The sequence below is a fragment of the Euleptes europaea genome, chromosome 16, assembly GCF_029931775.1.
Source record: "Euleptes europaea isolate rEulEur1 chromosome 16, rEulEur1.hap1, whole genome shotgun sequence".
Taxonomy (NCBI): domain Eukaryota; kingdom Metazoa; phylum Chordata; class Lepidosauria; order Squamata; family Sphaerodactylidae; genus Euleptes; species Euleptes europaea.
The window spans coordinates 56,784,011-56,797,939 of NC_079327.1; the positions used below are offsets into that span (position 1 = coordinate 56,784,011).

At 51.6% G+C, this 13,929-nt stretch overlaps 1 protein-coding gene across 1 annotated transcript; it reads left to right on the forward strand.

Moving 5' to 3' along the window:
- The first annotated feature begins 13,065 nt into the window (after positions 1-13,065).
- On the forward strand, positions 13,066-13,627 carry MID1IP1 (MID1 interacting protein 1). The gene has a single exon (XM_056861959.1). It carries the CDS (start codon positions 13,080-13,082, stop codon positions 13,593-13,595), a length of 516 nt encoding a protein of 171 aa, XP_056717937.1. The 5' UTR covers positions 13,066-13,079; the 3' UTR covers positions 13,596-13,627.
- The last annotated feature ends 302 nt before the right edge of the window (positions 13,628-13,929 follow it).

The window sequence follows — 13,929 nt, forward strand, 5'->3', positions numbered from 1 at the left end:
AAACAAACGTCTGCCTAGAAAACGTCGGGATGTGACGTCACCCCATGGGTCAGGAATGACCTGGTGATCGCACAGGGGACCTTCACTTCACACATTCAACCGTATCATTTTTGAGTCATTGTAGTTTCGATACTTTTATTCTAGTAGTATCCTGTGTTGTCACTTCCTCTCAGTGCTCCGATGTGAGAAATACATACATCAGACAATCAGCACTCTCATGGATACTATTTAAAGGTTCATCAAGTCTGCAGAGCTGTGCAATCACGTAGAGTAGGAAGACTGAAGAAAAGTTCAGCCCAGAAACCTCACCTGTTGAATCAGAGGGAGGTAACAATGACGTGTGTGTGTTCCGTCAAGTTACAGCTGATGTATGGCGACCCCATAGGTTTTTAAAGGCAAGAGACGTTTGGAGGTGGTTTGTCTGCCTCCATGGAGTCTGAGAGGGTTCTGAGAGAACTGTGACTGGCCCAAAGTCACCCAGCAGGCTTCATGTGGAGGAGGCGTAGTGGGGAATCAAACCTACAGATAGTCTGCCACTCATGACACAGCAGCTTCTTATCTAGTCTCAATGTCCCATTTACAGCATCCCTGATCACATACATACCCTGGAAGCTCAGGAAGCCTTAGGGTTTCATTGTGTCTGAGCTACCAGTAAAGGGGGGGGGAGGTATCTCTACCCTTCTTGCAGAAAGCTGGTTTAACTCTGCCTACAACCACCTCAACAAGTTTTCAGATGGGGCAACTTCAGACAAATAACACATTTCAGAGAATGTAAGATAATGTGAGGTCATTATATGAAACCTTCGCTATCTGAAAAAGGAGCATATGAATTGATTTGCAGTTGAGGGAAATGTGCCCATTTCACAGAAATGCTATGTTCAATACAGTGATGCACAAGCTATGTAGCTTCCCGATGTTGATAGTGCAGACAATGCAAATATACGGGACACACGATGCACACCAGCAGTGACCCTAACAGAAAGATTATTTTTCAAAGATAAGATGAACATACTTTCCATTTGCATTCCTTTTATTTTTCTGTGAAGTCTTTGAATGCAAAATTCACACTTTTTCTGATGCATCGATACCACTATGTGGGTCCTTGAAGTGGTCTTGGGCTGCCACAAAAAACTGCAGACAGTATAAGGCAGTTCCAGTAGATGGTGCTAGACAGGGGCAAATGATTCTGGACAGTCATCTGAGTATGCCTATGAGATTTGCCCTCAAGCTAGGCAGTTTAGAAATTGTGCAGTTCAGATTTGTGCTCCCAGGGTCTTAAGCGGTTCCACTTTGGGAATAACAGAATTAAAACAAAACACAACAGAAATGGGAACAAAAATGGCCACAGCTTTATTATTTACAGCAGATGGGAGTGTCGGCGAGGGACAGGGGGCACAGATCCAGCATCAGGCAACCACCTTGTTGGCTGATGAACGTACCCCAACCCGAATGTTGGGGGGCAACCCTGAGTGACGAAAGCAGGGGTTCAGCTAGGACATAAATCTCTGAGGGGTCCCTTCGCCACCTGGGAATGGAGCCACACGACAGCCCCCGAGCTGGGCATCCGTGGTAAGACTCCACCCCAAACCCCTTATGGGGATCCCTAAAAGGCGGGAGGGAGCCTTGCAGGCGCATCTTCCCCAAACTGGATCCGGCCCAATGCCAAAACTGCCAAGCTGGGACAAAAGAGATTTTAACAATCCAAAATGAAGGGAGGGAGGCCAGCTCTGCTCCTAAAAGCAAGGCTGAATGGCCAGGTGAAGGAGCCTTTTCTGACATTTTGGAGGACTTTCATTCATAGGGTCGCCATGAGTCAGGAGCGACTTGACGGCACTTAACACACACAAAAAAGTAAAGTAAAGGTCCCCTGTGCAAGCACTGGGTCATTCCTGACCCATGGGGTGACGTCACATCCCAACGTTTCCTAGGCAGACTTTGTTTACGGGATGGTTTGCCAGTGCCTTCCCCAGTCATCTTCCCTTTACCCCCAGCAAGCTGGGTCCTCATTTGACAGACCTCGGAAGGATGGAAGGCTGAGTCAACCTAGAGCCTGAAACCGACTTCTGTCGGGATTGAACTCAGGTCCCCCTTCTGGATGCACACCCACTTCTGGATGCACACCTTAACGTGGTGAGGGGGTTTGTGTGTGTCAGGGAAGCTCAGAGAAGGGGTCTAGACTCTATCAAGAGACTAAGCTCCTAGCAGTCACTCAAGACGGAATGGTCACAGCTGACACACCAGACGAAGATGCATCCACCCCCTTAAGGGCTCAATGGCCACTTCCGCAGAAGAGAACAGGCAGTTCCAATGGGGATGGGGGCAGAGGAATCCCTGAAGGTTAGCTACTGGGCAGCAGCAGTAGTGGAAGGTGACACTGGCGGAGGATCTTTCGTAGACAACGGCAGTGCCACTACGGCTAATCCTGGTTAGTACTGCGCAGAAGAAGGCACTGGTAAACCACTTCTGACCAACCTTTACCTTGAAAACCCTATGATGAGACAATCCAAAATGAAAAAAGATATAGTGCTGGAAGATGGGACCCCCAGGTCGGATGTACGAGTCGGATGTACGAGTAGCGCTGTTCTTAATGATGCGATTGGACTAAAGCCGAAAGGACGTTCAGTGGTTGACATGAATAGATGCAAAAGGAAAGTCCGAAGCATATAATTGGAACATGGAATGTGAAAAGCATGAATCAGGGTAAGCTTGAAATTGTTAAACAAGAAATTGAATGTATGGACATTTCAGTCCTGGGAGTAAGTGAATTAAAGTGGACTGGATTAGGACATTTTCAATCAGAAAATTACAAAGTGTTTTATTCGGGGAATGACAAAAATAGAAGAAACGGAGTTGCTTTAATAGTGAGGCAAGATGTAGCAAAGGCAGTCAGGAGCTATAATGCAAAGTCTGACCGAATAATATCAATCAGACTTCAGGGAAAGCCTATCAACATAAGCATCATTCAAGTTTATGCCCCAACTACAGATGCTGATGAGGAAGAAATTGGAAGTTTTTATGCCAGTGTTCAGGAAGAAATTGATCACACACTTAAACAAGATATGCTGATAATCATAGGTGATTGGAACGCAAAAGGAGGAAACAAAGCAGAATCAAATGTTGTTGGCAGATTTGGGCTAGGAGCACGGAATGAAGCAGGAGAACGCCTCGTAGAATTCTGTGAAGACAACAATCTGTTCATTGCAAACACATGTTTCAGGCAACCAAATAGACAATTGTATACATGGACATCACCAGACGGCCAGTATAGAAATCAAATAGAGTATATAATTGGAAGCAGAAGATGGAGAAGCTCTATTCCCTTGGCCAAAACAAGACCAGGAGCTGACTGCGGTACAGATCATGAATTGTTAATATCGAAAATCAAGATAAAGCTTAAGAAAAACACCAAAACATTCATCGCACCAAAATACAATCTAAGCAATATTCCGGAAGAGTTTAAAGACCATGTAAGGAACAGATTTGCATTACTGAGTTCAAGTGAACGTAAACCTGAAGAACTATGGGTGGAAACTAGAGATATTATCAAGGAAGAATGTGCAAAGACTATTCCTGTAGCCAAAAGAAAAGAAAAACCTCGATGGATGTCTGAGGAAACTCTTAAAATTGCCAGAGATAGACGAGAAGCAAAAGCAGAAGGTGACAGAAATAGAATCAAAAGTCTAAGTGCAATGTTCCAGCGACTCGCACGTAGAGACAAAGAGACCTATTATAATAACCAGTGTAAAGAAATAGAAGAGAACAACAAAAAAGGAAGAACAAGAGATCTGTTCCACAAGATCTAAGAAATCAAAGGGAAATTTAAAGCACGGTTAGGCATGCTGAAAGATCAGCATGGAAATACATTAACTGAACAGGACAAAATAAAGAAAAGGTGGGAACAATACACTGAAGAACTATACAGAAGAGATGAAAGGATAAAAGATTCTTTCCAAGAAGAATCTTCTGAAGAAGAACCTACAGTTTTAGAAAGTGAAGTGAAAGCTGCATTGAGAGCAATCGGGAGAAACAAATCACCAGGAGCAGATGGGATATCAATAGAGCTATTCTAAGCCACAGAAACGGAGTCCATCAAAATCTTGACAAGAATATGCCAACAGATATGGAAAACAAAACAATGACCAACAGACTGGAAACGATCCATTTACATTCCTATTCCCAAGAAAGGAGACATCAAAGATTGCAGCAACTATCGGACCATCGCATTAATTTCTCATGCAAGTAAAGTGATGCTCAAAATCTTACAGCAAAGGCTGTTACCATATATGGAACGAGAAATGCCTGATGTTCAAGCTGGTTTCAGAAAAGGAAGAGGCACTACAGATCATATTGCAAATATACGCTGGTTACTGGAGCATACGAGAGAATTTCAGAAGAAAACCAGCTTGTGTTTCATATATTACAGCAAAGCTTTTGACTGTGTGGATCACGAAAAGCTATGGCTGGTTTTAAAGGAAATGGGTGTGCCACTACATCTGATAGTTTTGATGCGCAACCTGTACTCTGGACAAGAGGCCACAGTTAGAACAGAATATGGAGAAACAGAATGGTTTCCAATTGGCAAAGGTGTCAGACAAGGATGTTTTTTATCTCCCTATCTCTTCAATCTATATGCAGAACATATAATTAGGAAAGCTGGATTAGATTTAGATGAAGGTGGAGTGAAAATTGGAGGGAGGAACATTAATAATTTGAGATATGCTGATGACACTACATTATTGGCAGAAAATAGTGAAGATTTGAAACGACTACTGCTGAAAGTTAAAAGAGAAAGTGCCAAAGCAGGACTACAGCTGAACATCAAGAAAACAAAAGTAACGACTACAGAATTGCACAACTTTAAGGTTGACAATGAGGAAATTGAAATCGTTGAAGACTTTCTATTCCTTGGCTCCATCATCAACCAAAAGGGAGACTGCAGCCAAGAAATCAGAAGGAGATTGAGACTGGGAAGGGTAGCCATGAAGGAGCTAGAAAATATTTTGAAGTGTAAGGATGTGTCACTGGCCACGAAGACTAGATTAATTCATGCCATCATATTCCCTATTACTATGTATGGGTGTGAAAGCTGGACAGTGAAGAAAGCTGATAGGAAGAAAATATTCCTTTGAAATGTGGTGTTGGAGGAGAGGGTTACGGATTCCGTGGACTGCCAAAAAAAACAAATCAGTGGGTTATAGATCAAATCAAGCCTGAACTGACGCTAGAAGCTAAAATGACTAAACTGAGGCTGTCGTATTTGGTCACGTCATGAGACGACAAGAGTCACTGGAAAAGACAGTCATGCTAGGAAAAGTTGAGGGCAGCAGGAAAAGAGGAAGACCCAACAAGAGATGGATTGACTCAATAAAGGAAGCCACAGCCTTCAGTTTGCAAGATCTGAGCAAGGCTGTCAAAGATAGGACATTTTGGAGGATTTTCATTCATAGGGTCGCCATGAGTCGGAAGCGACTTGACGGTACTTAAACCACACACATGAGCAGAGCTTGGACTGCAGTACTGCAGCTGACCACTCTGCGCCACGGGGCTCCTCACTCCACTCATGTCATTGCCTGGCACCCATCCCCTGCCCCCACAGCAGCCCACCCTAGCCAGCAACTGGCTGTTTACTCAGGAGGGGTGAGCAGGAACACCCAGCCATGTGGCCGTGGAACATGCTTGGGAGCATGTGGTCCCGGCAGCAGCCTCACCCCCATTTCCTGGGAGGAACCGCAACCCCCCCCCCCCCGCAGCAACTGCAGCTTAGAGGTAAGTTCCTCTGCCACGTTTATCTATTCAGGAGGCAGAGGCAGAGCTAGTGAGATGATTAAAGGCAACCACCTATATTTAGATAACGCTCGGGTTATTACTTCACCTGACACAGGAAACAAGGCTTGCTCTACCATCAGTGAAGTGAAATGGGGCGGAAGGTAAACCTACACTCAGAAAATAGGCACGTTAATAGTGTAAACTTCAGCATGATCCCACCGTTTGGTGTGAGAAAAAATTGGCATGGCAGTAAAGGAACAAGTATAATCTGCGCCAAATGTCTTGTTTATCGATATGTATCAGGCAACTTTTATTTTCTAAAGCTACAAGAACACATGAAGCTGCCTTATACTGAATCAGACCCTTGGTCCATCAAAGTCAGTATTGTCTACTCAGACCAGCAGCTCTCCAGGGTCTCAGGCAGGGGTCTTCCACATCACCTACTTGCCTATTCCTTTTAACTGGAGATGCAGGGGATTGAAGCTGGGACCTTTTGCATGCCAAGCAAATGCTCTACCACTGAGCCGCAGTCCCTAAAGAAGAAGAGTTGGTTTTTATATGCCAACTTTCTCTACCACTTAAGGGAGACTCAAACCGGCTTACGATCACCTTCTCTTCCCCTCCCCACGACAGACCCCGTGACCCAGGTGGGGCTGAGAGAGCTCTAACAGAGCTGTGACTAGCCCAAGGTCACCCAGCTGGCTTCATGTGTAGGAGTGGGGAAACAAATCCAGTTCACCTGATAGTATTTGGAATTGTTTTAATAAGAAGAAAGCCCCACATTAATATAAAATCTCTTTGGCTTGTCGTTTTAGTGTGGATTTATTAAGTATTTCAGAATTCACCCTCATTGCTGGAAAGAGCTTAAAAGCTCTCCTGGAGCCACAGGTATTGCATTTTAATGTACACATCAGAGTTTAATAAATTATCTTCCCAAAATCTAAATAATCACACCAGGATCTCTGCATATTCAGAAGAGAAATAAAAATATCCAGGTTTATCGAGAATTATTTTATTATGCCAATGAAGTCCTTTATCACCTTAAATGTACATTTTATTCTAGCTAAAAGTATTCTGTATTGTGTATTCTGACACAAATCCAAACGCCAAGATAAGGACGACACTGCATTTAACCATTTCATATTTATGAGGTCCAGGGACTAACGTAAGTGGGTGTTGAAAGGACATGGAAATTTTTACTGGAAAATGTATACTTGCAAACATTCAAATGTTGATGATTGGTTTAAAAGAATTAAGCCAGATGTTAGCAAGGACCCATAGTCCTGCCATATGCTGCCTTTCAGGTAAATATGAAACTCTTCATATTTACCTGAAACTTTCTTGTGGGCCACTTAGAGCCATATTGGGCTGGCTAACTGACTCACTGTCAAGAAGTCAATGAGATGAGACCATAAACATGATGCTACCAGTGGGCTTTCACTTCCTACTATTTACATATCTGGGCTGGAATTTATCGAAATAACATTTTGAACTGCAGTCTACATAGCCTCTATCTGATATGGCATTGCTTTCTATTGCTAACAGTGCATGGACATTTGCTAGTTCCACTAAAAGCATATCTTACATTAATTTGCTAATACCATAGTTATTAAGGGGTTTGGATCCTCTTTTTTCCTACCCAGGCAGCTAGCTCAGAAAATGTTGCTTCCACATATATCAAATAGTGCTGAAACAATATCTTTATAGCAACATCTCTCATTTTGCACACCACAATTCCACCTAACCAACCTAGAGATTCATCATTAAGAAAACTATTGAGGCTCATGTAGCAAATTTGCAAAGTTGTGGAATCCTAGAAAGTATAGCAGGAGAACAAAATCGGTCAAGAATTGTGGACAAGGAAGTTGAGTTGCAATATGCTACTGTATTTGCTCAAAAGGAAGATGACCCCTAAAGACAACTCCCTAAAAATGTTATACAAAAAAAGTTTTACTGTAACATGTATACAAATGGCATAACTAAAAATAGTCTTGCATTTGAGTAAATACAATATTTGTATTACTTTTATACAGTAAAATAGAGTTGAAAATGTCGATGTAGCAATGCTACATCTGCAAAAACTCCCATATATTAAGAGCAGAAGTACAAATTTTGCTTTCAGAGCAGAAACAAGCTAACTGGAAACCAATGAGGGACCAGATGTTGCACCATATTCTCCCCAGCGGGGGGGGGGGGGCTCTCACACTACGCTCTAGCAAGGCAATTCTGCAGAGTTAAAGAGCTCAACGGAGAGAACGGCAGGAAGTAGAAAATAAATGGGATCGTAGAGCGGTCTGAACTCAGGACAAAGGCAATTTATGGCTGCTGAATGACTACATCCTCAAAGTATTCCACAGAATCTTCTATTGCTCTACCACCCACTCCTGGTGTTCAATAACTAGGGATGGGATAGTTTTTAAATCCTCATATAAATCCCTTCTGCCAAAATAGGGACTTATTAACATTTTTGTCACAATGTAGCAAAGCAGGCATTTAAAAAGCAACACTTCCCCCATGTGAAAGTGCCTTACTGACCAGCATGAAATTGCTAGTGTCAAGATTTTAAAGAAATTTTCCCCGACTACTTGCAATGTAAGTAGTTACAATATAATTACCATTGGTGCTTCAGGATTGTGCTTCCTTAATTAGTTCAGTTAAATGTCTACTTTACATGTGTTTGGTTCATTCCCAAGAGCCTCAATCCACAGGTCTCTGCACATAATAATCTGTTGAGAATATTGGGCATACAACCCCCTCCCCTTGGCGAACTGAACTTGTTTGAGGGCAGGAGAGAATTGGGGAGGCTCCACTCAGCCCTTTCCTCTCCCAAACAGAGGGTTGGCCTTGGTCTGCAGTCAGATATGTAGCAAGGAATCAGGTCACTGTAGCAAGGAATCAGGTCCCCAGGGGCAGCAGTTTTACCCCATGCAGTTTACTAGTTAAAACAAACAAAAATACAGACATGATCAGGAACATTCTTCCATTTTCTTTGTTTGTAGCAAGTTCTGCAGGTGTAGGTAGGTGGGGCTGAGAGCATGTGACTAGCCCAAAGTCACCCAGCTGGCTTCATGTGGAGGAGTGGGGAGACCAAACCAGTTCACCAGATTAGCCTCGGCCGCTCACGTGGAGGAGTGGGGAATCGAACCCGGTTCTCCAGATCAAAGTCCACTGCGCCAAACCAACGCTCTTAACCTCTACACCACGCTGGCTCTCCTCATCCTCCCTCCCTTATTTCAGTTATGTGGTGTGTTTTTATTTATGGTTACCTGATCTTGATTTTCCTTGTCACAACTTACTGGTGGTATTGGCATGGGGCCAGATCCAGTTTGGAGGAAAAGCTGGGCTGTGTGCCTCTTTTCCCCACCTTGGGGATCCCATTATGGGTTTGGGGGGGGGGAGGTCTTGCAGGGGACATGCCCAACTAGGGAGCAGTCAGGGCTGCCTCCCTCCAAGTGGAGAGGGATTCATGGAGCGGCTCAAGCCCAGATGGAGCCCCACATACTGTTATCCCATGCTACTCTCCAGCAGGTAGGCTGGGAGTAGGACATCAGGCAGGCGGGTCAGCTGATGTCCTTAGGGTTGCCAACCTCCAGGTACTAGCTGGAGACCTCCTGCTATTCCAACTAATTTCCAGTTGACAGAGATCAGTTCACCTGGAGAAAATGGCCACTTTGGCAATTGGGCTCTATGGCATTGAAGTTCCTCTCCTCCTCACACCCCACCGTCCCCAGGCTTCGCCCCATAAACCTCCCGCCAGTGGCAAAGAGGGACCTGGCAACCCTGGATGTCCTGCATCCAGCCCCTCTGCTACACCAAGCCCCCCCCCGCCAGCTGCAATCAATAAAGTTGTGGCCGTTTTCATTCCAACAGTGTACCCGTGTTCATTGGCATGTGGGGGAAGGGCTCTGCCCCTTCTACCCTTTCCCTGCTTGGTGCTGTGTTGGCAAATGAAGGCTAGGTTAAAAGTGAGGTTTGCAGAGATTAGTATTTGACCCTTTGACAATAAAGCATGCAGTACATTGTATTCTCTCTCACACACAAGCCCCTCCCCCCTCCACTCTTTGCACCCAGGTGCCCGCCGTGGAGGGGCAGGAAGAGGCCTCCAAGCCCCCCGCTTACTGGTGGCCCCCTCCACCCAACCCCCCTCCCCTCCCACAGGCCCAACGCCAACCCCGGCCTGGCCCTGCAGCAGCAGCAGCAGCAGCCTCCGAGAGGCCAGGCGGGCCGGGGCCGTCCCGGGGCCTCTCGGCCAGAGCAGCGCCGGGCCCCGTTTCCCGCGCGAGGGGCGGGCGGGCGGGCGGAGGGGGGGCTTCCACAGGACAATGGGGGCGGGGGGCCGGGGGTCCCGCCCCACCCAGGACGCTTCAGAAGCATCAGCGATGATCTGGTCACGCTCGAAAGAGGAATCTGCCCCACGGACACACGCGTGGCTCAGGAGGCCAAGGAGCGGGCCCGGCCCTCACCGTCCGCGCGCGCCTGTCTGTGGCGAGGAAACCGCCGCCAGCCCCGTCTGCGCACGCGCGCCACGCTTCCTCCGCCTTTTCTTCAAGGCCTCTAAGGGGTTGTCAGGGCAACGCGCCCCGCCACCCTCTTCGCCCGAGACCCGTATGCTGCTCTTTCCGCGGCCGCAGGAGCACGGAGGCGCCGCCTCTGATTAGCATATGAAGACGGCGTCCGACCGGCAGGGCGCGAGCCGATTGGCTGAGGCTGGAGGACAGGCGGTGGGGTGATGCCGGCAGGCCGAGAACTCTCAGGCAGGTGCCGCGGGAAGCTCGCGTGCGCGCGCGCCCTCCTTTGCCCCCAAGAGCGCCGCCGATCGAGGCCCGTTTACGCGGGGGGGGGGAGGAGAGGGGGTTGCGCCGCCTCCTCCCCCCTCGATGCGCGTTTCTCCCCTCCCCCATCCGGATCCCCCAAAACTCACAAGACCCCCCCCCAGAGTTGAGAACGCAGATGGGGGCGGCGAACTCCCCCCTCCCTCGCATAAAAGCGGCTCCGGATGGGGCCGCTCCTCTCGGGGGGGGGCGGGGAGCGAGCAGGCGGCCGGCGCGTGTCCGGCTCGAGCCCCCGGGGCGGGGCCGAGGGTCCCACGCGGCCAGGGCGTGATCGGCCCCTGCGCGGCCCTCGCCGCCGCCTCGTGGCAGGGAGGCCCGCCGGAGCAGCGACACCCTCCTCTCCCCGCCCCCCCCGCGCGTGACATGGGGTGGGGGAGACGCCCCCGACCCCCCCCCGGGAACAGGCGGCGCGGCCTTAACGAACCCCCCGCACCCCCCCCGCCTGCGAGGGCGGCCTGAGGCCCCCACCCCCCCTGATCTCGGGGCAGTGAATAGAAATCTCCCCCCGTGGGCACCGACGCTGCGCGCGCCCCCCTGGACCGCCGCGTTGGGGACCAGCGGGGACCTTCCGGTGCCTCGCCGGGGGGGGGGGTGAAGGCGGTGGGGGGGGGCTTCTGGACTCTCTGGGCCCCACGTGGCATCGCTCAGTCGGGGAGAAAAGCGGGGCGGGGGGGGGGGAGAAAGGGTCGTTCATAAAACCGGCACGTAGAGAAAAAGCGCGCCCCCCCGTCCCCTCCCTCCGAAGAAAACCTCGGGCCCCCCACGGTTTAATTTCAGTCCCCCCCACCTAAAAGAAGAAAGGTGGTCGGGGGCTGCGGCGGGGGGTGGGCGCCTCCCGGGGCCCCTGTCTGGCGCCCCGAGGGGGAGGGGCCAGGGCTGCCAGAAGAGCCGGTCCGGTCCGGCCGGGCCTCTCCCATGGGGGGGGGGGTCGGGGGTCGGAAGCGCCTTGCCGGGTTTCCAAAGCGGGGGTGGGGAGGGGGAACCCCTCCCCCTCCCCCCGTCTGTGGGGGCCCCGCCCCGCCGCCCGGGCTCCTTTCAGGCCGGGGTGGCCCGTCCGTGGTGGGCCCCGGCGGGGGGGGGGGGTCGGCGGAGGAAGGGCGGGGACCCCGCACCCTTCTCCTGGCCGCGCGTGTGGGGCGCGCGGAAACGCCCCTCCCCCCCTCCGCTCTGGTGTTTGGGCGAGGAGGACCCCCGGGCGGGCGGGCGGGCGGAGTGTGGGGGTGGCGCTCCGTGGCGCCCAGCGGGGCTGCAGGAGCCCCCCAGGACCAAGGGGGGAGGGGGCTCCACAGCCGCCCCGCCCGCCGGAGTGTCAGGAGAGGGGCGGGGCCCCCTTCCCCCCTCCGGCGCCATGGAAACCGGCGCGGCTGCCGGAGGGAGGGAGGGAGGGAGGGAGGCGCCTCCTCGCCGCCGCCGCCGCCGCCGCCTTGCCCCGACTGCCCGGGGCCGGCCCTGGCGCGACGCCCGCGCCCCGCAGCCCATATATAAGTGCCGCTGGTGGCGCGGCGCGGGCGGGCAGGCAGGCAGGCAGGCGGCGGCGGCGGCTCCTCACGCGGGCGGAGCGCGCGCACCACACCGAGAGAGAGCGAGAGCGAGCCGGAGCCAGCGAGCGCGCAGCCACGTCGCGGAGGGAGGGACGAAGGGAAGGGGCCCGTCTGGAGCTGGCGGTGAGTGTGGCCCCGGCCCAGGGGAGCCCAGCGCCGCCCCCGACCCCCCCGCAGGCTGCAGCCCGGCCAGGGCTGCCTCCGACGCCCCCCCCCGCACCTGCCGCCTTCAAGGGCGAGGGGACACCCCCCACACACACACACACACACACACTCTCCTGCGGCGGGGCGGCGGCGGCGCTGGGGCCTCCCTGGCCAGCGGGGCTCCAGCCGCCTCTCCAAGAGACAAGAACTGGCCGGCGGGGGGGGGGGGAGCGAAGCGCCCTGCTGGAGCTCTGGGCCGGGGGGGGGGCAGCAGCGTCAGAATCTGGAAGGGTGGAAACGGCGGCATAAATGCGCTGTTTGATGCCTCTGATGGGTGGAATAAGAAGGGAGGCTCATAAAACGAGGAGACACCGTCTGCGGCTAAAAGGATACGAAGGGCCGGCGGGGCGGGAGTGGGGGGGGGAGAAGGGCCGCTGAAGGCGCGGGGGTTTTTGGGGGAGGGCTCATCGCCATCTTTTTCTCTCTTTTACAGCCTCTCCTGGCAAACTGTGGAAAAGGCGGCTTAACTGTCGGAAAGAGATTCGTTGTGGAGGAAAAGCCGCTGCCTTAATTGTTTGCAAAGAGGAGGGGGAGGAAAAAACCCCACAACCGAAAACTGCTCCTGTGCCTGGCGCTTGGTTTCCCCGGGCACACCGCTTCCATTGGAGCCGCCGGTGCTTCCTGGACTTGGGCGGTGCCACCCTCTTCTTGCCGCGGCTGCCGGTTCGCCTCGCTCTCGTCACACACACACACACACACACACACACACATACACACACCCCACCCAGCCGCCACCATGATGCAGATCTGTGACTCCTACAGCCAAAAACACTCCCTCTTCAACGCCATGAACCGCTTCATCGGGGCCGTCAGCAACATGGACCAGACGGTGATGGTGCCTAGCCTCCTTCGGGATGTGCCTCTCTTGCTGGAGGAGCTGGACTCGGGGGGTGGTTGCGTGGAAAGGGAGGCCCAGCTCACCCCCAACGGGGGGCCCTATTGCTCCCGGAGAGACATGTACAGCCACTACGTGCTGCTCAAGTCCATTCGCAACGACATCGAGTGGGGAGTTCTGCAACAAGCGGCCGAGGAGGCGGCCAGCAGGAAGAAGGACAAGTTGAACGGGGCCCCCGGCTCTGTGGACATTAGCCGGGGTATCCCGGAGGATGAGGAGGTGGAGGAGGATCTGGAGAAGCAGTTTCATTACCACTTGAGTGGACTGCACGCGGTGCTCTCCAAACTGACCCGCAAAGCCAACGTGCTCACTAATAGATACAAGCAGGAGATCGGAGCCAACAACTGGGGGCATTGATCCAGGGAGGAGGAATAGGCGGCGGCAGCCTGCCTGCTTGGCCTGCCTGGGCGTGAGAGTCCAAGAAGAGAGAATCAGTTTGGAAAGGGCCAGCAAAGAGTGCTAGCAAGAATGAATGAGTGTGTGTGTGTGTGTGTGTGTGTGAGAGAGAGAGAACTGGCAGTGGGGTGGGCCTCTGGAGCCCCTGCCAGAAAGAGGAGGTGGTGGTGGTAAAATGTTACTATGTGGTACTGTTAAGGGAACTTGAACAAATTTGTTTTCAGGGATCACTGGTTAACATAGGCATGAATGCAAAACCAGTGTGTGTTTGAAAGAGAAAGGTGAAGATGAAAAG